The sequence below is a fragment of the Theropithecus gelada genome, chromosome 12 (genome assembly GCF_003255815.1).
Source record: "Theropithecus gelada isolate Dixy chromosome 12, Tgel_1.0, whole genome shotgun sequence".
NCBI classification, from domain to species: Eukaryota; Metazoa; Chordata; class Mammalia; order Primates; family Cercopithecidae; genus Theropithecus; species Theropithecus gelada.
In genome coordinates this window covers 91,944,649-91,970,982 of record NC_037680.1, presented here as the reverse complement: position 1 = coordinate 91,970,982, position 26,334 = coordinate 91,944,649, and the positions used below count along the sequence as shown (strand labels likewise).

Here is a 26,334-nt window from a genome sequence, read left to right as displayed (position 1 = left end):
TGGTTTGAGACTGATGATGCTTCAAACCACTTGCCTACCTACAAACCTAAAAATATTTACCCTAAAATGCAGTGTAAGGGCCGGGAATGGTGGTTCACACCTGTAATCCCAGTACTCTGAGAGGCTGAGGTGGGAGGATTGCTTGAGCTCAGGAGTTCGGGGCCAGCCTGAGCAACTTGGTGAGACCCCTGTCTCTACAAAAAAAATAAAAAATTAGCCAGGCATGGTGGCAACATGCCTGTGGTCCCCATAAGTTGGGAGGCTGAGACAGGAGAATCATTTGAACCCAGGAGGCGGAGGTTGCAGTGAGCCAAGATTGTGCTATTGCACTCCAGCCTAGGCGACAGAGTGACACTTCATCTCAAAATTAAAAATTAAAAAAAATGCAGTTTAAGTTGGACTGTATTAACTAAATGGATAGCAAGCCCCTTTACTTTTATGTTGAAATGTAAAAAACCTCAAGTTTCCCACTTAAGGTCAGGAAAAATGCCACCCTTTCCAAAATGTCTGTTGGATTCTCCTTACATTAAATTTATGAATTAAACGAATAGCAAATTAAACACATTTACATGGCCTTTTCTTTTAGCATCACAGTACAAGAATGGTAAAACTTTCGTACTATTTCTCAGCAAATAGTATAGTATAGAGTTTTGTCTTAGGGAAACCCCATGGTATGATAACCCCAATCTAACGCGTCTTACTTTGTGTCAGCTGACACTTTTAGCATGGCTTGATAAGCTCCCAGCTAAACAGTTTGTTTACTCCTGATCTCAAACAGGAGAATCAACTATTTCCAAAGATGTTTTGCCGTTTTTATTGATTCAGGTTATTGCTTCCCCCGAGCATTATTTTAAGCAGGCAACATTGAAAAGGCATCGCTAAAAGAAAAATCTATTTTTAGGCAAGAAATTGACAATTCAAGAAAAATTAGGTAAAACTAGTAAATATTAATCAGACTTTAAAAAAGAAATATCGTTTTAAAGTTTTACATTGCCTTGCTACACTTGATTTGTAATAAAATGTATTATGTTTTATATTGTTTTCAGCTCTAATAACCTAAGTGAATTATGCAAATAAGTCTGTATAATAATATCGCTATACACCTGTAGGGCACCCTTTCTATGGAGGTGAATAAAGAAATGATCAGGGGGAAATTACAAGTATAGGAAATGACTTTTCTATTTAATCATATTTCCATTGAAACTTCTATTCCATTTCTAGTGGTATGAAACTCATTAAAGTGATTAAGAAACATCACATCAGCACATTTAAGTGCTGAAATTGCTTCCTATTTAGTAAGTTCCCATTTCTGTGGTAGGGAATGTGGCAGGTTACAATTAAAAAATCCCATTTTCGAAGGAGACAATTCAACTATTAAGAAAAGAAAAAAAAAGACCACTGTTGGGACTTCCCATGTTTGGAAACATTTAAAGATTACCATTAAGGCTGATAAAGCAGAAGAAACACAAAGATGACCTTGCAGAAACTAAAAGTTTTTTCAAGAATATATGGCACTTATACTTGAAATGCACATTGTTTTCATTATCACATCGTTTTACTTCATTAAAGATTCCATTTGAATTGCAAATAGAAACCTATATAAATTACAAATGAAGAAAATATGTAATAAAAGAGCAAGAGAAACGGGGCTTCAGCTGAAAGTCCCAAATGGGAAATTCCTTTTTTAACATTCCTCAGTAGAGTCAGGTATGAGATATTAAAGCGTGTTTTACATTTCCTTGAATTCCTTTTTACTTACTCTTTAGAGACATACAGGTTTTAACAATCTCAGGAGCCAAATTTACCTCTAAAATAGCTCGTGTGGGGCCCCCAAAGGACTGAAATTAGCATTGGTTGAAGCCGTACAAGGCAGTCAGCCCCGAGTGATGGACTGGGGCTGGCGTCAACTGCCCTGAAGCTACCCACCGCAGCAGGCTCCCTTAGGCAAAAATTCGTCAAAGGCCAAGGAGTCTCCCACTGAGCCCTTTGCAACTTGGTACTTTGTAAATGGCCATTTCATTCTAGAATGAAGCACTGCCTTTGCCAGAATGCTGGACAGGACTTTACAATGAAACCTGTCTATCTCTGTAATTCAGCTTCAGATGTAAGATGCTGAGCCAAGTGCTGGAAAGCTATTTTTGACTCAAAAATATACGGCGATGGTGGAGGAACTGGAACCCTCATTCATTGTTGGTGGAAATGTAAAATGGTGTGGCTGCTGTGGGAAACAGCCTGGCAGCTCTTCAAAATGTTAAACAGTCACCATACGACTTCACAGTTCCATTCCTAGACATATACTCAAGAGAACAGAAAACATATGTTCACACAAAAATTTGCACACAGATGTTCATAGCAGCATCACTCATAATAGCCAAAACATGGAAACAATCCAATGTCCATCGATCAACAAAATGTGGTATATCCATATAATGAAATAATTGACCATAAAAGGAATGTACATGCTACAACATAAACCTTCAAAATATTATGCTAAGTTGAAGCCAGACACAAAAGAGCACATACTGTGTGATCCCATTTATGCAAAATGTCCAGAATAGGCAAATCTATAGAAATAGGCCGGGCGCGGTGGCTCAAGCCTGTAATCCCAGCACTTTGGGAGGCCGAGACGGGCGGATCACGAGGTCAGGAGATCGAGACCATGCTGGCTAACACGGTGAAACCCCGTCTCTACTAAAAAAATACAAAAAATTAGCCGGGCGAGGTGGTGGGCGCCTGTGGTCCCAGCTACTCGGGAGGCTGAGGCGGGAGAATGGCGTGAACCCGGGAGGCGGAGCTTGCCGTGAGCTGAGATCCGGCCACTGCACTCCAGCCTGGGCGACAGAGCGAGACTCCGTCTCAAAAAAAAAAAAAAAAAAAAATCTATAGAAATAAAAGGTAGATTTCTGAATGCCAGGGGCTGGGGCAAAGGGGAAATGGACAGTGATGGCTAAGACTTACCTTTTGGAGTGATGAAAACTTTATGGAACAGATAATGGTGATTGTTGCACAATTGTGTGAATATACTGAAAACCGCTGAACAATACACTTTGAAATGGTTAAGATGGTGAATTTTACATTATGTAAATCTTAAGAAATGCCACTTTAGTTGCAGAAAATCTAATTTTGCTCCTTCATGAGGAAGAGATGTGGGGTAAGAGTAGATGAAGGTTGAAAGAACTCAGAAACTTTGTGGCTACCAATTTGGAAACTGAAACAAACTTATCCATAAATAGACTTATTATTTTTCATAGTAATTTCCATAGGTTATCTTCCACTAGTTCCTATGCTTCCATATACACAAAAGCATTATGAGAAGAATAATTAGCATCTTTTTGAAACAGTATTTATCATGACTCAGGTGGTATTTTAAGTGCCCGCAATATTTTATCTCATTTGCTCTTCAGAGCAACTCTAAGAGGTCAGTATTGTTCTCATTTCATTCTACAAATAGAAATTGAGGGAAAGGCAAAGTGAATCACTAAATATCACATAGTTTGTAAGTAGCAGAAGTGGGACTTGAACCTGATAGACTATGTGCTTTTAGCCAGAAGCTACTCAGCCCTTGGAGGAGTGAATCCATCCCCATTTTACAGAAGAATCAAACTCCAAGATGGTTAAGCTATGTGCCCAAGATTGCCCACCTACTGACTGACAAAACAAAGTAGTCATTGTCCTAAGAGGCACAAAGACAATTTCCTTGAGGAAAGATGGAGTCGTGATCAAGGACAGGAATGTGGGGGCCTTCTAGCAAAATCTCCTTCTTGACCTGGTTGGTGGTGACACAGGTGTTTGCTTAAAAATTATACTTTAAATGGTACAAATTTCATGCACTTTTCTATATGCATACTTCATTACAATTTTTTTTTAAAGATAAATTTGTGCCTGGCACAGTGTTTGGCAAAAATAAGGTATAAAAATGTCCAAGAATGGAAGGCACTGCGAGCTTAAAGGCCTGCAGGGTTCTGTGCTCTGAGGAAGGGACATAGGCTGGGCTTTATTTAGAAAGGTGGCCTGGAGAGAAGCAGGTGTCAAAGGGCAAGGCAATGGGAGGAGGAGTAGAGGATCCCTTTCATGGACTGTTTTTTCCCTATGCCCAGGGAATCCCCCAATAGAAATAGAAATACACTTGGTATTGGTCAGGGCATTGTTACATCATGGATCTTCTGTCCTTCAGTACCATGGAAACAACAGACATAAGATCATTATGCATACCAGTGAAACTCCAGTCTTGGAGTAGATACGTATGTTAATGGGGTTCCAGCTCCAGACCCTCCCAAAGTGCTCAACTTCTTTGGTTACTGGTTACGTCCACCGACATTAACTTGAGTACATATAAAGGAAAACACCACCTCACAGAGCAAAATATGAGGAACCCAGGAGTGAGCTTGTGTGTGAGGGGTGGCACTTTCGCTTAAGGCAGGACACCGCTTTTTTTCGCAAAACGCAGGGAAGTGAGACAGTAAAATGAGAAAGAAGCTGTTGACAGCCCTAAACTGAGTCGTTTTCTAGAGTGAAGAATGGTTGTTTTTGCTGCTTGGGTGCTCCTCCCCAGGGTTCTTTCAAACCTGTCCTTCCTGAACCCCTTGGGGCTGGTGAGGAGTGCATCAGTTGATCTGTCTCAAGCACGTGCTGCTGGGTAGCCGGTGTTAGGGAAAATGAGCTCACAGGCCAACATATCACAACACTTGAGTAAACAGATTTTAAAAGAACAGTAACATACTAGATTACAGATTCTAACAGAAGTAGAAATAGTCAAAGCTAGAAAGATGATACCAACAATTGGAAAAGAAAACCAGAAATATTTGAAGTGAAAAATATAACTCCTGAAATAAAGAGATCAATAGACAGGACACACAGCAGAATGGATACACTGTAAGAATTCATGAGTAAATTAGAAGACCAGACTAAAGAAATCTGGAGAGACGAATAAAAGAAAATGAAATATAAAATATAAAAGAAAGGCTAAGAGATACAGAATTGCTTAGAAATACTAACATTTGGATAAAACACCACAGAGAGAAGAAATGGGAGAGGAAATATTAGCACAAATAACAGGAATAAGTTTCCTAGAATGAAAAACCCAGAGTGCCAACAAAGAGAAATACGAGTAACACCCACACCTAGACACATTATAGAAGCTTGAAAATACCCAGGAAAAAATTAAAGTTTCCTGAGAAAGCATGGTGGCTCACACCTGTAATCCCAGCACTTTGGGAGGCTGAGGCGGGTAAATCACCTGAAGTCAGGAGTTCAAGACCGGTATGGGCAACATGGTGAAACCCCCATCTCCACTAAAAACACAAAAATTGGCCGGTGTGGTGGTGCACACGCGTAGTCCCAGCTATTCGAGAGGCTGAGGCATGAAAATTGCTTCAACCACGGAGGCAGAGGCTGTGGTGAGCGGAGATCACACCACTGCACTCCAGCCTGCCATGGTCAACAGCGAACGACTCTGTCTCAAAAAAAAAGTTTCCTGAGAAGGAACAAGAACCAGATTGACATCAGATTTTAAATACAACAATGAATACAAGAAAAAACCGAACAGTGTTTTTAAAGTATTACAGAATTTAAAACCGAGAATTGTAAGCATAGCCAAAATGAATTCAAATATACAAGCATGATAAAAATATCCTTAGTTGGCCGGGTGCAGTGGCTCATGCCTATAATCCCAGCACTCTGGAAGGCCAAGGCAGGCAGATCACCTGAGGTCAGGAGTTCGAGACCAGCCTGGCTAACATTGTGAAACCCCATCTCTACTAAAAGTACAAAAATTAGCTGGGTGTGGTGGCGTGCACCTATAATCCCAGCTTCTTGAGAGGCTGGTGCAGGAGAATCGATTGAACCTGGGAGGTGGAGGTTGCACTGAGCCGAGAGCACACCATTGTACTCCACCCTGGGCCACATGAGTGAAAATCTGTCTCAAAAAAAAAAAAAAAAAAAACCTTAGACATATAAGGTCTCAGAAGCTTCACCACACAGACACTGCACACAGTTAACACAAGAGGAGAAACTGTAGGCACTGCAATAGATACACGTAGTGAAGGTAAATAGAAACCTTAGTCTGGTCTTAAAAAAAAAGGCTAAGTGAAAATGTAACCTCAAGTCCAGGAATCAACAGGAGTTTGGAATGGGGTAGGGAAGGGGTGATGGGGGAGAAGAAAGGAATTAAAAGGGGGTCAAACTTTATAGGATAGTAAAAATAGACCTCAAATATTATCAGTAATTGAATACAAATGGGCTGAGTGCAAAGGGAAAGGTTGACAAAATGCATTAAAGAAAACTCAGAACCAAAATCAATAATAACCTTAAACATGTGTCCATGTTTTTAGCCTCAAATATGTATGAAGTGAATACATATAAATCTGCAGGAAGAAATTGGAAAACTCATCCTCATGGAGGGAAGTTTCAAAACCTTTTTCTAAATTCTCAATAAATCAGACTAAAAAAATTTACATTAACTACAGCTATCAATGTGTAACAAAGGAGCAGAGGCACAAACTAAACGACATCACAGGAATGCAATGGCACAGTACAGTATGTGGGAAACTATGGGATCAAAAATCTTCAGTCAATCGACTGCAAGAAAAAAATCTAAAAAGGAGAAACCAGTTGTTGAAGACACTTGAGATATGCCAATCAAATGCAATGGATGTACCAGGCTTGGGTAGCACAATCAAAAAACTAAAAAAAAAAAAAAAAAAAAATTAGCCATTGGGTGAGATCTAAAGGTGATTGGGTATTTAATATTCAAAATGACTTATCCTTTTAGTACGATACTTGAATGTGGTTATATACTTTTTAAAATAGGCTTTTTATTTTGTAAGAGTTTAATTTATTTTTTAATTTTTCTTGAGACGGAGTCTTGCTCTGTCACACAGACTGAAGTGCAGTGGAGCGATCTCATCTCACTGCAAGCTCCACCTCCGGGTTCACAATTCTCCTGCCTCAGCCTCGCAAGTAGGTGGGACTACAGGCGCATGCCACCATACCTGGCTAATTTTTGTATTTCTTTTTTTCTTTTTCTTTGAGACAAAGTCTCGCTCTGTCATCCAGGCTAGAGTGCAGTGGCGCCATCTCAGCTCACTACTGCAAGCTCCGCCTGCCGGGTTCACGCCATTCTCCTGCCTCAGCCTCCCGAGTAGCTGGGACTACAGGCGCCCGCCACCACGCCTGGCTAATTTTTTTGTATTTTTTAGTAGAGAGAGGGTGTCACCATGTTAGCCAGGATGGTCTCGATCTCCTGACCTCGTGATCTGCCCACCTCGGCCTCCCAAAGTGCTGGGACTACAGGCGTGAGCCACCACGCCTGGCCAATTTTTGTATCCTTAGTAGAGACGGGGTTTCACTATGTTGGCCAGGATGGTCTTGAACTCCTGACCTCAGGTGATCCGCCCACCTTGGCGTCCCAAAGTGCTGGGATTATAGGCGTGAGCCACCACGCCCAGCCTATTTTCTAAGTTTTATGTTTACAGAAAAAATTGTGAGGATACATCACACCTAATTTCCCCTTTTATTAGTATTTCACATTAGCATGGTACATTTATTACAATGAGTGAACCAATATTGATACATATTAACTAACCACTTTAGGTTTTCTTAGTTTTTACCTAATGTCCTTTTTCTGTTCCAGGATGCTATCCAGGACACCACACTGTATTTAGTCATCACGTCTCCTTAGGCCCTTCTAAGCATGACAATTTCTCATGCTTCTCTTCTTTTTGATGATCTTGACAGTAGGAAGGTATTTTGTAAAGTCCTTCAGCTAGGTTACATCTGATGTTTTTCTCATGATTAAGCTGAGTACAGGGTCTTGGAAAGAAGACCAAAAAGGTAAAGTGCCATTCTCCCATTTTGAGGTATTTCCTAGCAACATGACATTATCGATGTTGACCTTGATCATCTGGCTGAGAAAGTGTCAGTTTTCTCCACTGTAGTTACTATTTTATTCCCATTTCTATACTCTCCTCTTTGCAAGCAAGTCACTGTGTACAGGCCACACTTAAGGACTGGGGGTTATGCCCATCTTAAAGGTGGAGTGTTGATGTAAATTACTTAGAATTCTTCTGCATGGGAGTTGTATTTTCTCCATTTATTTATTCTTCATTTATGTGAAGAATACTACAAACACGAGCCACCACGTCCAGCTAATTAAAATTTTCTTTTTTAGAGATGAGGATGTTGCTATGTTGCCCAGGCTGGTCTTGAATTCCTGGCCTCAAGCGATCCTCTCAAAGTGCTAGGATTATAGACGGCAGACACAGTGCCCAGCCTGTTCCCATTATCATACCCTTAATGTTAACCTTTGGTCAAGCCAAAGAACCATCAACAAGACCATGCACACTTAATTTATAAGCCAAAATCTGTATTAGCTATTCACTGCTACATAATTATCCCAGAACTTTGTGGCTTACGACAGCATGCATCTCTCTGTATCTCTGGGTCAGGAATTCAAGAGCTCTTTTGGGCGGTTCTGGCTCAGGTCTCTGAAGAGGTTGAAGCCAGATGTTGCCTGGGACTGGAGCTGGAGGATCCACCTCTGAGGTGGCTCACTCATATGGCTGGCAGCAAGTGTAAGCAAGATGGCTTCTCTCCTTGTGGAGGGCTGCTTAAATCTTACAACGTGGCCTTGGCTTATCCCAGAGGAAGTAATCCAAAAAACCAAGGTTAAAGTTGCAATGCATTAGGACCTAGCCTCAAAAGTCATATTTTTTCTGCAGTGTTTTACTGATCACACAAGTCAGCCTTGTTTCAATGTGGGCAGGTACTATGCAGGGGCTGGAAGACTAGCTGATGCAGAAATAAATTAGAAACATGACCATTAAGAAAAAAACTTCAGAAATTTTTATTTAGCAAGGGGGGGTAGGTTAAAGACTTGGGAAGAGGGTAGGACTTATCAGTCAAGGTGAACAATGGCAAAGGGTTTTAGTTGAACACAGGTGCAATGCACAGGAATGGTCAGAAGCACACAGGCAGGACACACAGATGCACAGGGCTGTCCTGACGAAGGAAGGCACTGCCCTCCCACTGTGCCCACTGCAGTGATAAGCCTGTAACTGGAATATTGGGTACAATTTCTGAGCACTGAACATTGACGACATTTTTATGTAGCTCCAGAGAGTGAATCTACGGCTGCTGAAATTCTGGGAAACATTTCACTTAGCACCAAGAAAAAGATGCATTCGATTATCCATACAGGGTGTCAGCAAGACTTACTAATCCCCTCTAAGGTTCCAGTTCACAGGTGCCAATCTGCTGTGTTTGAAAAGTAGACAACCAAGCTTCTCAGAAGTGTGATTAAAAATCAATGGCATGAGGGCCGGGCGCAGTGGCTCACGCCTGTAATCCCAGCACTTTGGGAGGCCGAGGCAGGTGGATCACGAGGTCAGGAGTTCGAGACCAGCCTGACCAACATGGTGAAACCCTGTCTCTACTAAAAATACAAAAATTATCCAGGCGTGGTGGTGCATGCTTGTAATCCTAGCTACTTGGGAGGCTAAGGCAGAAGAATCACTTAAACCTGGGAGGCGGAGGTTACAGTGAGCTGAGATCACGTCATTGACTAGCCTGGGCAACAGAGTGAGACTCCATCTCAAAAAAATACATTAAAAAAAAAAACCAGCATGAGAAGACTCCCCTAGGAGGAAACATGGAGCTTTAAGACACTTGTGCCATGTCCTCTGGCTGCTCAGTTCGTCTGGTTCCCGTGAATGTTTATGTTTCACACAGGCAGTGCTGTGGGACGGGCTGAGCTCCGGCAGGCGGGGGTGCTCTGGAATTCCTCATTTACGTGTCATGTGTCAGTTGAAAGAGCCTGTATCTTTAACATAAAACACAACTACCAAAAACTATGGATCTAGTGATTAAGAGGTGCTGTTTTATTTTTTTAAAAAGTTATTCTCATAAAGTTTCAGGCGCGACTGTTCACCTACACATAAGCAAGCCAAAAAGCAGCGTGTGGTAAAATCAGTGGTGGAAGAGCCGAAGGTTCGTATGAGCGAGGATGATTCCCAGTTCGTCGCAGGCTTCAATCACAACTTTGTCAGCAGCAGAACCGGCGGGAGCCGCAATGTACGCCACACCACTCTGGGGGAATTGATTTTCAAAACGCAACTTTATGCAAAAACCTGCAAAACTCTAAATGCCCCTCTAAAAAGCATATGCTAACAAAGATCCACTCAAACAGGCAGAATAACAACAGATTTGGGCTCTCCATCCACCCAATGGATAAGCCAAATGGTTCTCTGAATATTACCGATCTGTATCACTTTACCACACCTTTAAAAAATCAAAAGCAGGATTTCTGAAACAGTTTCTACATGATGCTCAACTCTAGGCAAACGCACCCAATTCCATACTTACCCTTTTAGCTCTGTCTACATTATCTCTGAAAGGGAAGAAGGCATCAGAGCTGATAGAAACTTCAGTCAGTTTCTCAACCCATTCCTTCTTCTCTGCCTCAGTGAGTAACTCAGGGACTTCCTCAAACAATGCCTTCCACTTGATCAAATCTTCATCCTATGTGGGGAGAGAGAAAGGAAGAAGCTTAGTCTGACGTTGTCTTTAGTCCCATCTGGTGCAAAGCACCAATGCCAGAAAGCACCTGGGCATTTTTCCTAGGACTTCTTTTTATTATTATTATTATTTATTTATTTATTTATTTTAGACGGAGTCTTGCACTGTCACCAGGCTGGAGTGCAATGGCACGATCTCGGCTACCTGCAACCTCTACCTCCCAGGTTCAAGCAATTCTCCTGCCTCAGCCTCCCAAATACCTGGCACTACAAGAGCATACCACCACACCCAGCTAATTTTTGTATTTTTGTAGACAGAGTTTCACCACGTTGGCCAGGAGGGTCTCAAACTCTTGACCTTGTGACCCGCCCACCTCGGCCTCCCAAAGTGCTGGGATTACAGGCATGAGCCATGGCGCCTGGCCAGAACTTTTTAACTGTAAATAATCACCATTATTTACATGGAAGTTCACATATCTAGAATCTCTCTGATGCTTTTAGAAACATTTTCATTAAGGAAAAAAAGTGATTCTAAGTTTACCAAATAAAGATAATACCATTTTACTTTCTAAATCAGTTTATCCCAAGTATATATATAATTTTTCTATTTTTGGCTAAGCTACTTACATAAAAATACACTGTTTTAAAAATCTCTAATTTAAATTTACTTCGTATCTACTACTTTATGTCTATTAATTAGACTACTGTCTAATTTAGATCTACTGCTTTGATAGTACTGTAGCAAAGAAGGCAAAAAAAAAATTGTATTCCAAGGGTTTTCAGTTTTCAAATAAAACCCCTCCATATCCAATCTAGGAAAGAGATGAGGATGAATGTTCTATAACTACGTTTATACAAAAATTATTTTAAATCTAAAATCAGTTGTAGACAAAACACAATTCATATTTGCTATGGTTTGAGTGTGTGTATCTCCTCCAAAATTCATGTTGAAACTTAATCCTCAATGCAACAGTATTAAAAAGTAAGGCCTTTAGAAGGTTATTAGGCGATGAGAGTGGGGCCCTCATGAATGGATTATGGACTTATAAAAGGGCTTCAGAGGAAGTTTGCCCCTTCTGTGAAGGACACGGTGTCTGTCCTCTCCAGAGAGGGCTGTGCCATCTTGGAAGCAGAGGGTAGGCCTCCCCAGACTCTCAGCCCACCAGTACCTTGATCTGGGACTTCACAGCCTCCAGAACTATGAAAAATAAATATCTATGGTTTATAAGTTACCCAGCCTGCAGTATTGTGTCATAGCAGCACAAAGAGACTAAGACGGTTAATCATATTTTACAAGGTGCTTCTATCTTGGGTGATGTTTTAGCTTTGATGTACTTTTACTCTTGTTCACTTCCAGGACTCTTCCAGGACTAGTAGCAGGGGTTGACTGATAATATCAAACAGAAAAATCCAAGTATCAAAGTTAAAAAAAAAAAAAGATATTTTAAGTACTTCAGTTATATTCTGCAGCCTCATTCTTCAATGACACTTATGTTGATTCCTGCTCCTGAATAAAAAACTGAGGGTAGTCAATTGGCTCTTCAGAAGACCATCTACTATTTGATTAGCAGGCTTCTGTTTTCCATCTAGCATTTTGTTAGGCACGCAATATGTCCAGAAACTGGGCTAGATCTTTTCTTCTGGCAGGCTACCTACCTAACGTTTGTGATTGTCATGTTCCCACATACCTTCTTCAAACAGAAGAACATGAAATGTAACAAAATATATCACGTTATTAATGGCGCATGTAGAAAATGTGGTGGGAGAAGACTCTACAGTTACCTGCCGTCAAGCAATTTGTATTTAATGTTGAATATAGACCTGTCAGACAGCAAGTACCATGCCTGACACGATGGCAGACACCTCGACATAGGTGAAAAGCAGTCCTTGTCATCAAAAGCTTATAAACAATAGGGGAAGTACAATATACAAACCTACACCAAGGCTGCAACTTAACAAGACAGAGGTCTGTGGCTTCAGAAAGGGGTCAAAAACAATGAAGAAAGTTACATGAGACAGAAGAAAATGAGAAATGTGTAAGAAGTTTCAATGCTCAATTTTAGACAACATAGAATTTCAAGGAAAGTATCTTTTTCTCTGTGTAGTGATAAAGCTAAAATCTGTTACACATAAAGGGGTGAACTGAATATTAATACAGCCCAGAACCCAATGACAAGTCTTTCACCTCGCCAATGGTTCCAGTCACATATTGATCGATGGCATTGGAGATTTCTGCTCTCTTCACTCCTGTTTTAAACTTCATCAAAAGCACTTGTGGATGGTGTCTAAGCCACCAATAGTTTGCCTTATCTCCTGCAAGTCGAGTGCAGTGTATACGAGACTGCTGTCCTGCTCCAATGCCGATAACCTGAGGAACACAGACATTAAAGTGAACACCTCTTCCAACAACACTTTCTTCTCAAAAGGAACTTTTGTGCACATTCTCTAAAACCTATTTATTAGTTTTGTGGAGGAACATATCAGGCCAAGAGAAATATAAATAATTTTTAAGTCATTAAAAGGGGGGTAACAAGAGGTTTATAACTACTATTTATAGCTCTTCAGTGATATGTGACATGACTATTAATATTCTACAATTCAATAAAATTGATGGCTTGAGGCCAAAAAAAAAAAAAAAAAGAGTTAAAATTAATGACCAATGCTGGGCACACTGGCTCATGCCCGTAATCCCAGCACTTTGGGAGGCCAGGACAGAAGGATCGCTTGAGCCCAGGAGACCAGCCTGGGCAAGATGGCAACATCTCATCTCTATAAAAAATAAAAATAAAAAAATAGCTGGGGGTGGTGGCGCACACCTGTAGTCCCAGCTACTCAGGAGGCTGAAGTGGGAGGATCGTTTGAGCCCAGGAGTCCAAGGCTACAGTGAGCTATGATCATGTCACTGTACTTTGGCCTGGGCAACGGAGCAAGACCTTATCTCTATAATTAACTAATAAATAAAACCAATGACCACAAAAATAACTATGGTTATTTGAAAGTCTTTGCCCCAGTGTATAAATTACAGTTAAAATATCAACTCTCAGAAATTGAGATAAGGATCTGACGCGGGTAGCTAAAAGTAGAAACAATTCCACCAGGTACAAATGTTCTTCCTTCCTTCCTCTATTTCTATGGGTTGAATTCTAAGCACCAAGGACTTAAATGCACAGGTGTGTTTTCTGGTTTTAGTTCCTACAATGAACAGCCCCTCAGCTGTCTGCCCAACAGTCCATCTCTTTCTGAGCACAGCTGCTGGCAACCCTGCCCACAGCTACAAGAGAACAAAAGAGACCACAAACACCTGTGCAGCCGCCTCCACCTGGACATCAGGAAAGAAGGACTCACTCTACATGGACTTACAGAACTTCCTAGAACCTGACGTCAGTAGACACAATGTCCCAGGAGTTTGTTACTACAGAGATTGGCAATCTTGGGTCTTTCAGGCCATAGGCTAATTCATATCCATCTGCCTCCCCATCACGTGTGGGCCAAATAATTTAACAAATGCCAAAGAGATAAGCTCAGTACACCATGTGAAGAAAAGGCTAGCAGAGACCTCAGAGATGAATCAGTTCGATCTTGTATTTTGAGGCTTGGGACACTAGGAAAGAAGTTCAATATCTTGCTTAACATTACACAGTGAGAAATGTTCAGTATTTTATTGCAGCAGCGGTCACATACTGTGAAATTTGTGAAAACTGGTCAAACTGTACATTTAAAAAGGTGAATTCTACTGTATACAAATTATGCCTCAATAAACGTGATTTCTTAAAGAACAGGTTAACTCCTAGTCTAGCAGTCTTTCTACTCAGCAGATTCTTGATAAGACAATGTAAAAAATAATGTGAAAATACCCTGCAGGCTGCAAAAATATAGGCCGGCAGGTGGCAGTACCATAACTTACCTCCTCTTCCCTGGAAATACTACCAATGGGGGAAAAGAAGAGTAAATAATCCAGTTTTGTAACAGCTATTAGAGTCTCACTAATCCAAAACGTGCCAACCTACTCCAGGCAAGAAGCGGCACAACTAATTTGAGTACCTGGTTCCAAGTACCTGGTGCCAAAGATATTTTCTGATCATCATTAGTTTTAACAGCCCACCAGGGTACTGAGGAAAACACTAACAAACCCAAAAGAGAAACACTTGGCAAGTATTCCCTTTTAGGCTGTCCAATATCTAAGGCAGACGGATGCTTAAATATAATTTCGTAAAACAACAGTCCCCTGAAGGCAAGTCCAACAGCCCATTTACCTGCCCATTCTTGGCGTAGCACACGGAGTTAGACTGAGTGTACTTGACAGCAATGGTGGCTACGATGAGGTCTCGGATGGCTGACTCTGGCAACTGAAACACATACACAATGGTAAATCGCATGGGGCCTTTTAAACTCATTTAATTTTAAGCTTCTTTTTTTAAATGTTATTTTTTGTGTTTTTTTGGAATCAGAATCTCACTCTGTCTCCCAGACACAATGGGACATCTCCAACGGCACTATCTTGGCTCACTGCAACCTCCACCTCCCGGGTTCAGGAGATTCTCACGCTTCAATTACAGATGCACACTACCATGCCTGGCTAATTTTTGTATTTTTAGTAGAGATGGGGTTTCACCATGTTGGCCAGGCTGGTCTCGAACTCCTGAGCTCAAGTCATCTACTTGCCTCAGCCTCCCAGAGAGCCAGGATTACAACAGGTGTGAGCCACCACGCCCGGCCAACTTTAAGCTTCTTAGTTCTATTTAATGTAAAAGACCTACGACATAGTTATACCTCTCAAATGACAGAGGGAAATTCACTGTTCCTGCTACACACTACCACGATTTACTTAAATATTTAACACATTTGTGGTGGAACTTAGCACAATGCATCCATAGAAACAAACTAATGTTATTTTGCAGCAATTGTGGATTCAATCTTTTTATATCACACAAGGTAAGAACTACCATACCCATTCCAAAACTGACAAACAATATTTTCTTGACCAGAGTACTTTTAACGATCTGGAGACATGGTAAAATTTATGTTCAGAACCAATGCAGAGAACTGTTTCATAGACATCACAAATCATTATGATGCACACGGACAGCCAAGACTGTTTGGAAAAATCAAATTAGGATCATTTTCTCTTTTGTTTAGAATAACTTAAGTAGAAACCGTTCAAAAACCATTAGGAGTTACCGGACCAAACAGAACAACAAGAGTAACACCCAAAAATATCACTATCTTTAGTATAAAGCATGAATACAAATGGAAAAGAAGGATGACAGTCCACCTCTGTATGCTAAGGGGACAGAGAATATTCACTGCAGCCAATGGATAAGTTGATAAATAGTTGATAAATTTGACTTCAGTAAAATTAAGAACTTTTACTCTGTAAAAGATTCCTCGTTAAAGCGGATGAAAAGACAAGCTACAGACTAGGAGAAAATTATTAACAAACCTCATATCCAACAACAAACTAGGCCCTAAAACACAAAAACACTTTAAAAACTTAGTAACAGGCCAGACACAGTGGCTCACGCCTGTAATCCTAGCACCTCGGGAGGCCAAGGCAGGTGGACCACCTGAGGTCAGGAGTTCCAGGCCAGCCTGGCCAACATGGTGAAACCCCGTCTCTACTAAAAATATAAAAATTAGCCAGGTGTGGTGGCGCATTCCTGTAATCCCAGCTACTCAGGAGGCTGAGGTAGGAGAATCACTTGAACCTGGGAGGTGGAGGCTGCAGTGAAACAAGATCGTGCCACTGTACTCCAGTCTAGGTGACTGAGCGAGACTTCATCTCAAAACAAAACAAAACAACTCAGTTAAGTCAAAAATTTAATTAGAAAATGAGCAAAAGACATAGAGACATTTCACCAAAAAGGATACACAGGTAGCAAATAAGTACACAAAAAAATGTTCAACATCATGAGCCATTACGCAAATTAAAATCAGTGAGATATTGATACACACGTATCAGAATGTCTTTAAAAAACAAAACAAAACAAAAGGTGGCAATACCAAAAGCTAGTAAGGATGCAGAGACACTGGATCACTCATCCACTGCTGGGGGGAATACAAAATGGTACAAGCCACTCTAGCAAACAATTCAGCAGTTTCTTAGTAAACATGCAACTACCATACCACAAAGCAATTAACAACCCTGGGCATTTATCAAAGAGAAATAAAAACTTATGTTTAGGCTGGGCACAGTGGCTCACGCCTGTAATCCCAACACTTTGGGAGGCCAAGGCAGGTGGATCACCTGAGTTAGGAGTTCAAGACCAGCCTGAACAACAAGGTGAAACCCCGTCTTTACTGAAAATACAAAGATTAGCCAGGTGTGGTGGTGCATGCCTATAATCCCAGCTACTTGGGAGGCTGAGGCAGGAGAATCACTTGAACCAGGGAGGCGGAGATTGCAGTGAGCCAAGATCATGCCATTGCACTCCAGCCTGGGCAACAGAGTTAGAACCTGTTTCCCCAAAAAACAAAAACAAAAACAAAACCTTATGTTCACAAACAAAAAAAACTGTGTATGAATGCACGATGAATGAAAATTATAAAAAGGAAAAACAGATTTGTGGTTGCCCAAGGGTAAGGAGAGGGTGGAAGCAGTATCAAGTGAGCCTGGCTACAGAAGAACATGAGGGATCACTGCAGTGTTGGAAATGTCCTGTATCTTTATGTTTTTTAATTTTTTTTTATGTTTTGAGACGGAGTCTCGCTCTATCGCCCAGTTTGGAGTACAGTGGTGTGATCTGGGCTCACTGCAAGCTCCGCCTCCAGGGCTCACACCATTCTTCCGCCTCAGCCTTCCAAGTAGCTGGGACCATAGGTGCCCACCACCAGGCTGGCTAATTTTTTGTATTTTTAGTAGAGACGGGGTTTCCCCATCCACGTTAGCCAGGATGGTCTCCATCTCCTGACCTCATGATCCACCCGTCTCGGCCTCCCAAAGTGCTGGGATTACAGACGTGAGCCACCGCACCCGGCCAGAAAGTGTCCTGTATCTTCAACTGTTATCAATGTCAATGGCATGGTTGTGGAATTGTACCGTAGTGTGACAAATGCTAGCATTAGGAGAAATAGGGTAACGGTTACATGGGAACTCTTACAACTGCATGTGAACCTACAACTTTCACCTCAAAATTAAAAGTTGAATTTAAAAAAGCTATTAGGATTTCTTAAGAATTTACTCTAAGGTATTATTATTGTTACATATCTTTTATCTTTATCTGCTATTTGAGTCACTAACTATAAATCTGATTCCTTTGGTTCCCAGAAAACTTATTAGCAAAAGCCAGCTTCATAGATGTCTAGACCTCCAAAGATAATCTTGGTGATGTAGTTTGGCTGTGTCCCCACCTAAATGTCACCCTGAATTATAATATCCCCACGTGTCCACAGGTGGGACTAGGTGGAGGTAACTGGATCATGGAGGCAGTTTCCCCCGTGCAGTTCTCGTGATAATGAGTGAGTCTCATGAAATCTGACAGTAAGTGTATGGCATTTCCCCTGCTTCCACTCATTCCCTCTCCTGCCGCCCTGTGAAGAGGTGCCTTCTGCCATGATTGTACAATTCCTGAGGCCTCCCCAACCGTGTGGAACTGTGAGTCAATTAAACCTCTTTTCTTTATAAATTACCCAGTCTCAGGAATTTCTTCACAGCAGCATGATAAAAACTAATATACTTGACATCCTGGGTTGGGATCAAGGAATACGAGAAATGCCAGTGGACTGGGAGTAAGGGAATCCAGTCTTAGAAACATGCTACAAATAGTTAAAACAATTAAAGCACTACTCAAGAAAAATGGGAGAAGAGGAAACAATTCAAACATGTTCAGTATTAATAAACATTCTGTCCACCTGTCTGGTTCTCTCAGGACTGAAATGGTTCCAGACTAATAATTCTGAGGCTGGAATGTTAACAAAAATCCACTTACAAAGACAGGGGTAAAATAGAAAGGAGAATAAAGCTATCATTCTCTCATCCTTAAGTTTCCAAATTTCTACTAAGAATTCACATGAAGCAAGGAGAGAGTTTAGATAAACGATTAAGATCACACCCACCACCCTTGTAAAAAAATATCCAGAGGCACAAAACCTATCAAGATCGCTAAATTATTAATGAATCCAATATCTACAAACCTTAGGAAAAAAGACTCTCAATAGGCAGGCACAATTCTCAACATGGTACCATGGAATCTAGGTCAATATCCATTCGGTATTTTTCAAAGTACATGAACCAACCACAGTGGATTCCAAAGGGCTGAAAGATATTTCTATGTATGCCTACATGTTTCTTTACATCAGGACACCACTAATTGTCAAAGACAGAAATAAAAGAATAGACACTAAATCAACAAACAAAAAAAGATGTGTTAATCATCGTATGCTTAGCAACAGACAGAACTCTCTGGATAAAGATTTTAAGGTTCATTTCCAGCAATTCTACTGAAAAGGCCTCAGGAGTCAGACCTGGGAGCAAGCCCCCCATCTTCTTCTGTTACAGCAAATAGCTTGCTAAGAGACCAATCCTCTTTTAGTAACAAACAAAAAAGCTGGGCAGAGAGGACAGACAGCAAGTACTAACAGGCAAAGATCACAGAGAAAATGGAAGCAGGAAGAAATGGGCCTGACAGTCTGCTTTTCTCCTCAAGGTATTTTCCAAGTGGCATGCAATAAACTGAAAGGTAAATTGGCTGAGCACAACTTTTGGCAGTCTTAGAGGACTAAGGGACAAAAGCCGAGTTCAGCGTACAGCAGTAGATATTTAGAGAGCAGGAGTGAACCATAAACAGACCAGTCCTCACAAAGACTGAAGGCTGAACTCCTATCAGCTCAACAATTCCTCACAGAATGAAGATATCTCCTACACCTTATCTGCCCAACCGAAGCACAAGTCAACACCGGAGAAAAAAATAACACCATCCAGCCCTCCAAATATCGCTACAGTTTTTTCATACCCAGTGCCTAGCACTCAATAAAAAAATTCCAGGCTATCAGCCAGACAGACCAGAGAGCAATGGAATGATTCCTTCAAAGTACTGAAAAACAAGCACAGCCTACTTTAGACCTAGGAAAAACATCCTTTGAACTTAAGGCCCAGTTAAGATACTCCAGAAAATAAATGTCAGCTTGTCCATTCTTTATTGTACAACTCTGGGCAAATTTCTTAACTGTCCTCTATGGTACAATTTTGTGATCTTCATAACAGACACAATGGTAGTCAGCCCTAAAGAGTGATCTAAGTGTTAAATGAGATAATATATCCAAAACACAAAAATCACCATTATTATCCTAGGAACATGTACCTACTACAAGATAACAAAGAGCACAAGTCCAAAAACTTGTCTATATAAAAACATTGATCATAGCACTGAAAATGTAAGCAATCTAATTATCCATCGTAAGATCCACGTTGCAGTGAGCTATGATCGCACCACTGCACTCCAGCCTGGGCAACAGAGCGAGACCCAGTCTCTTAAAACAAAAATAATAAAAGTAAAAATAAGAAAAACATCCATCATAGTACATCTACACATGGACTGATTGCCATATGGACTTTCAGATAAAGATATGAATACTTACGCATTTATTTTTGAGACAGGGTATTGTTCTGTCACCCAGACTGGAGTGCAGTGGCACAAACACGGCTCACTGCAGCCTCAATCTCCCAGGCTCATTCAATCCTCCCACCTCAGCCTCTCGAGTAGCTGGGCCTATGGGTGCAGATACCACGCCAGGCTAATTTTTGTACTTTTTCTAGAGACAGGGTTTCACCACATTGGCTAGGCTGGTCTTGAACTCCTGAGCTCAAGAGATCTGCCCCTTGGCCTACAAAAGTGTTGGGATTACAGATGTCAGCTACCGCACCCAGCATCTGTATTTATTGATACAAAAACACATTTGTAGCCTAATCTAGTACATGGAAAAAAGGCAAGTTACAGGAGACAGATTATGGAACACATGATCCCATTTATGTACGATTGAAGCTACATAGCTCTCTATGTACATATGCACAGAAGCATCTAACATGGCCTTTGATTCATTTCTTAAACTCCAAAGCTTATTTGATGACTCAAAGATGAGACAGCTGTGTGCATATAAAGCAGTTCTAAATCCAGATCTTAATAAATGTAAAGCTCATAAGTATTGAAAATAGACCAACTGAAGTTACTAGCAGTCAGTTCAGATACTTCCCAACTTACATCTTTATTCTTGGTAACAACATTGCTAAATAATGACTTGTCGACGACACCATTATTTCTCTTCTGGCTTAAATGAAGACCAAAGAGAGTTCGAACTTCATTTTCATCTGGTTTGTAAGACTGGTCCATCTAAAATACAAATTGTAAAAGTTAAAGGTGAACTATCTACTTCCCTGAAATTTTCATTTACTTTATGTACAAAAGATTTCATTATAAGTAAAGTTATAAGATTTCATTATAAGTAAAGTTACATGCATGTTTCTAATTAGAAAAAGTTACACATTTTTCTAATTTTCTAATTTTTCTCACCCACCAAATGATGTGTTAAATTGTTCTGACATGATACAATACAATAGCCAGGCACTAATATTTTTTCCAAAGTCTTTTATAGGTTTTACTACCCAATAGCATTTTATAGATTTTACAAGCTATATACAACATGTTAAAAACCAATGATTCCAGTGAGTGTGTTTTTGGCTAAGTTACTATGTGTATGGTTCTTTTGGAAGGTCGGCAGATAAAACAGATGTGCTAATTAAATAAGCCGTGACACAAACATTAAATTCTAATTTTCCTTTCTAAAAATCTGTTACAAAATACCCAGCTAACCCATGAATTAAAAGCTAAAAGTGAGAAAACAGATTTGTAACCCAGGTCTTTGTTATTTGGAAGGAATCCGTATGAGTTACTGTCATCTTCCTCTCCCAAATTTTGAACCAAAAAAACATTGAGGTATGTGGAACAATGTGTAACACTACTCTCTCCCTGGATTTTTTTTTAAACTTGACACTATTTCTTCTTTATGCTTTGGATGATCTTTGATTTAGAAAGCACTGACATCTATAATTTATAAGCAAGACCCCATACATACTAGTTCTGCTTAATCTACATTTTCTTGAATTCTAAAATGTTCCTTTGTATTACGCATGACAAAATTTCTAAAGTTGATATGCTCTCCTATTAACTGATGCTAGGAGAAACTTATCATAAGTCAGGTAGAGGGATAAGTTGTCTCATGCTTATCATCATGTATCCAATGTGCAAACTAAGCCAAATACTCAAATAAGTAAAATAGCAATGAAGTCCTCATATTCCTTTGACACTCTCCAACATGGTACTATCAGGTGTTAAAGAGATCAAGACAATGATTCAGGTTTTGGAAAATATTTTCCATGATGCTACAAGAAAATGCTAATAGTTGTTAAGTACATAATACTCTTAGTAACAACAACAAAAAAACTTGATTAAGAAACTGGAGGCCAGGCGTGATGGCTCACGCCTGTAATCCCAACACTTTGGGAGACCAAGGAGGGTGGATCCCTTGAGGTCAGGAGTTCGAGACCAGCCTGACCAACATGGTGAAACCCGGTCTCTACTAAAAATACAAAAATCAGCCAGGCCTGGTAGTGCATGCCTGTAGTCCCAGGTACTCAGGAGGCTGAGGCAGGAGAATTGCTTGAACCCAGGAGGCAGAGGTTGCAGTGAGCTAAGATAGCGCCACTGTACTCTAGCCTGGGCAACAGACTGTCAAGTGGCTAAAAAAAAAATATGTATCTTGAATGTGGTATTTTCTTCTTTCCTTGAATAGCTGACATGGAATCTATTGTGAACTATAAAATTATTGGTATCTTACAATCAAAGGAATATACTTAATAACTTTCCTTATATGGAATTAGGATTCCACAGAGTTCTGATATCAAATACTATGTGAAAAGCAGCATTAGGAATTTTTACTTTAAATTGAAATAACTCTTCGCTTTATCAATGCATAATCTTAGACCATGAGTTAGTTTTCCCAATACAGAAGAGCTCATAAAAATCAGTTAAAAAAAAAAAAAAAACACACACAACACCTCAACAGCTTGGTAGAAAAATCAAAGAATATGGAAAGACAGTTCATAAAAAGAATAAAAACATTCAAACATGAAAAGATGCTTATACCACACACAATGTTAAAACTACATTGAGATGCCATTTTCTAATTGCAGAGACTTTTTAAAAGTATAAAACCACAATGCTGGCAAAAGTGTTGGGAAACAGGCAACCTTATATATTTCAGTTAGGACAATGAATTTGCCTACAACATCTGAAAGGGGCAGTATCAATCAGGCTTATCAATACACATATAGCTTGTTTTAAAGCCTTAATTTCACCCTTAGGACTTTTCTAGGTCATTCACTGCGGGGGTATTTGTAGCAGCTAAAGATTGGTGACTGTCTAGGTAAGTTAAAATACAGAGATACAGGACAAACTTCCAAGAAGGTGAAGCAGGGTGCACTTGTGTCAATGGGAAAATAGAAAAAGAAATGCACATGCAAACATTTGCTGAATATACAGACTATTTCAGGAAAGATGAGCCAGAAATTTAGAATATTAGTTATTTTTTCAAAAGGTAACAGAAGGATGGACAGATTTTCCATTAAATATTGTTATTATTATATGTTAGAGACATGGTCTTACTACACTACCAAGGCTGGAGTGCAGTCGTTATTCACAGGCATCACGGTACCACAATACAGCCTCCAATTCCTGGCCTCAAGCCATCCTCCCACATCAGCCTCTCAAGTGGCTGAAACTACAGGCATGAGCCATTTCAACGAGCAAAAAGTTAAAATTGAGGGTAAGAAAGCTACCCTCATCTCAAATCCCCAAGTTAATAGTATTTTTTTTTAATGCAGGATTAGGGGAAAAGGATGATAAGGATAAACTAGAAGGGTATGCGTATAAAGGAAAGATTAAACAAGGGGGGAAGAGACACAGAATAAAAGTGCAAATTATTGCTTCAAACATGAATTGCACTCACCTGAAGGACACAGTAATTTCCATTTTTCTTTTTGGAAAGTATTGTCAAAGCTTCTTCTTCATATCCTGGGGCAATTATACCATCAGATACCTGCAAAAATATTAAATTTTAATTTCTATTTTTAAAAATCAGAGAACACCTCTTAAAAAAATCTAGCAGCAATTATCAGTCTTAAATAATGTGGCAGCATATTCTGGTTTCTGCCTCCAACAGACAATGCTAATGCTATACTTGAAAAAGAGAAATCTATGTCAGAATACGGCTTTCTGTATCACAGATTCTAACTTTCTGTCCTTTCCAAGTTTTTGTTCGTTTCAGTTTAAACTAAGAAAATATGAGTGATGTGCTCTAACGCACGTACCTCAGGAGGAAATATTTCTTCAGGGAGTGTTTTGAATGAACAAGAGCACATTCTAGTCCTGACTCTGCTAGTACATGGTTATATGACCTCTTCCGGCAGGTGTTTTCCTTAACAGCAAGACCAGATTAAATCAGAGATTCAACATGACGAAAGGTACAAACGCCATAGCCGTCCTGTAACCTGTAACTCAGGGATGGCAGTAGCCATGGAAAGAATCCTAAAGCAACAAAATACTGCCAAGCCACATGCTCCTTCAGCCTTCACTTCTATTTTTTTCCCTTTCTGAGCTATTCAACCTTTTTTCCTTTTCTTCCTGTCTTCCTACTACCATCAGTACCCCCACCTGTCTGGAATACTTGTTTGGTATTTAACTGATGGAGTAAGTTTATTAATGTAGTTTCTATTTTTTTCCCATTGTACAATAAGATTCATTATCGCATCACCACCTAAGATTACAACTTCTGCTCTTCAGAAACAATAACTCTGGCATGAAGACAACGAAAGAATTTAAAATAAATATGTAAGTTAAAAACATTATTGTAATAGCCAAATGTCCATTTGAAACAACAATTCACTACATTTCAAAATTAACAATTTAAGATTCATGTTCTATTTAAAATATGAACATTAAATGATAAACTTAACTAATTTAAAGATATTATAAATATAAATATTATAGTATGGTTTCAGTGAACAATATGAACAAATAAAGTGTTATTCAATTACACACAGATTAAGATACATGAATATGCACTAACTTCTCTGGAAATAATTTTTGCAGTTGGTACATCACAAACATCGGACAATGCAACAAAATCACCAAATGAGGACATCCTATCAGCCCCTGTAAATAAAATTAAAATGAGGTATTTATCACAAAGTATCCTGACATAGAAAAATAAAATTCTCCACTGTCAAAGAAAATTCATTTCTCTAAAGCTAACTTTACTGTTTACGTAAGATTTTAACAGATCGATAAGTCATTTAACTGAAGTAACCAGTAAGAAAGTGTTGTTTAATTTTACCCTATAGAGTGACACTCAGAAAACTTTTTCTGTGAAGGACCAGTTAATATATATACTATATTCACAAAAACAGGTAGCAGGCTGGATTCAGCTGAAGTTGCTGACCACTGCTGTAGATGATAAACTATGATAATAGTTTCTCAAGAGCTTTCACAAATATTAAATATTCACAGGTTATTAAATTCAACAAGTAAATGTCTCTGATAAAACATGACTCTAACCAAATTTAGTAAAGTTAGAAGAGCCATACATCACGCCTGTAACCCCAGCACTTTGGGAGGCTGAGGCAGGTAAATCACCTGAGGTCAGGAGCTCGAGACCAGCCTGGCCAACATGGTGAAATCACATCTCTACTAAAAATACAAAAAAATTAGCCAGGCGTGGTGGCATGCACCTGTAATCCCAGCTACTCGGGATGCTGAGGCAGGAGAATTGCTTGAACCCAGGAGGCGGAGGTTGCAGTGAGCCAAGATCGTGCCACTGCACTCCAGCCTGGGAAACAGAGCAAGAATCGGTCTCAAAAAAAAAAAAATAGCTTTTTATAATTTCAATTTTGGTCACAGAGTAAACAATAACAAACACATTCGATAGCCTAAATCAGCAAGATTACATTCACCAAATTCCAATTGTGTTTCCATTTATTATATTAAAATACTAACATACTTTTATAAACAAATGTCTTTTGAGACACTCATATAATCACTCTTAAATATTAGCAAAACATTAGAAATCCTATAATGAAAGGGTATTTTACTTTAATCAAACTATATTACATAAAATAACTACATATTTATATAGAGATAGAAGTCCTTAATTTCATCTATATATTACATAGAATATCTATATATTTTTTCTTTATTCTATCCTTTTTATTCTATTCGGGATAAAACATTGCTTTTTCTTTCTCCTCCAAATCAAAAAGCCCTATGAGTCTGACCTCTTGCTCTTGCATATGCTGTTGAAATGGGTGTGAGGGTTTTATAGAGATCATAGACCATGCAGACTTTGGCCTCATCTTCACTGAGTGGAATTCCAACAGCAGCACCTGGTTAGAAAATAGTAAAATCATAAACCCAGAAAGCTAAAGTTACTACCTGTCAACACCTAAATCAGGACATTTTTCTTAACATCCAGTCTATATAGCATATTTTCTAGTGCCTATGCTAAACTAAACAGAAATCTATTTAGCCAGATAATTAAACACTAAAAATATGGTTGTGGGAGCACTGTGAGGGAAATCTCCTCTCTGCCCTCTGAAACCACAGAGCCACTGAAGCCTGACAGTACCCAGCGTGTAGGTGAAGCTGGTTTACTTCATTACTGTCTCTTTCTCTGTTCTGCTTGATATCACTTTGATATCACACATCATTTATTTCTTCCCCACTCACATCGCTTTAACATCCAATAAACATCTGAGAACAAATCATGTGCTGGACTGTCA

The 26,334-nt window shown here is 39.7% G+C and overlaps 1 protein-coding gene across 1 annotated transcript in view; it reads right to left on the bottom strand.

Moving 5' to 3' along the window:
- Positions 1-9,852: 9,852 nt before the first annotated feature.
- ATIC (5-aminoimidazole-4-carboxamide ribonucleotide formyltransferase/IMP cyclohydrolase) overlaps positions 9,853-26,334 on the bottom strand; it is a 37,376-nt gene continuing 20,894 nt past the window's right edge. Inside the window, exons 9-16 of the mRNA XM_025404485.1 lie at positions 25,831-25,938; positions 24,627-24,712; positions 23,508-23,597; positions 20,705-20,833; positions 14,765-14,857; positions 12,697-12,879; positions 10,360-10,515; positions 9,853-10,083 (exon numbers count right to left, since the gene is read on the bottom strand). Of these exons, the coding sequence (XP_025260270.1) occupies positions 9,964-10,083; positions 10,360-10,515; positions 12,697-12,879; positions 14,765-14,857; positions 20,705-20,833; positions 23,508-23,597; positions 24,627-24,712; positions 25,831-25,938 (965 nt within the window). The 3' untranslated portion in view covers positions 9,853-9,963. The remainder of the gene's footprint in view (positions 10,084-10,359; positions 10,516-12,696; positions 12,880-14,764; positions 14,858-20,704; positions 20,834-23,507; positions 23,598-24,626; positions 24,713-25,830; positions 25,939-26,334) is intronic.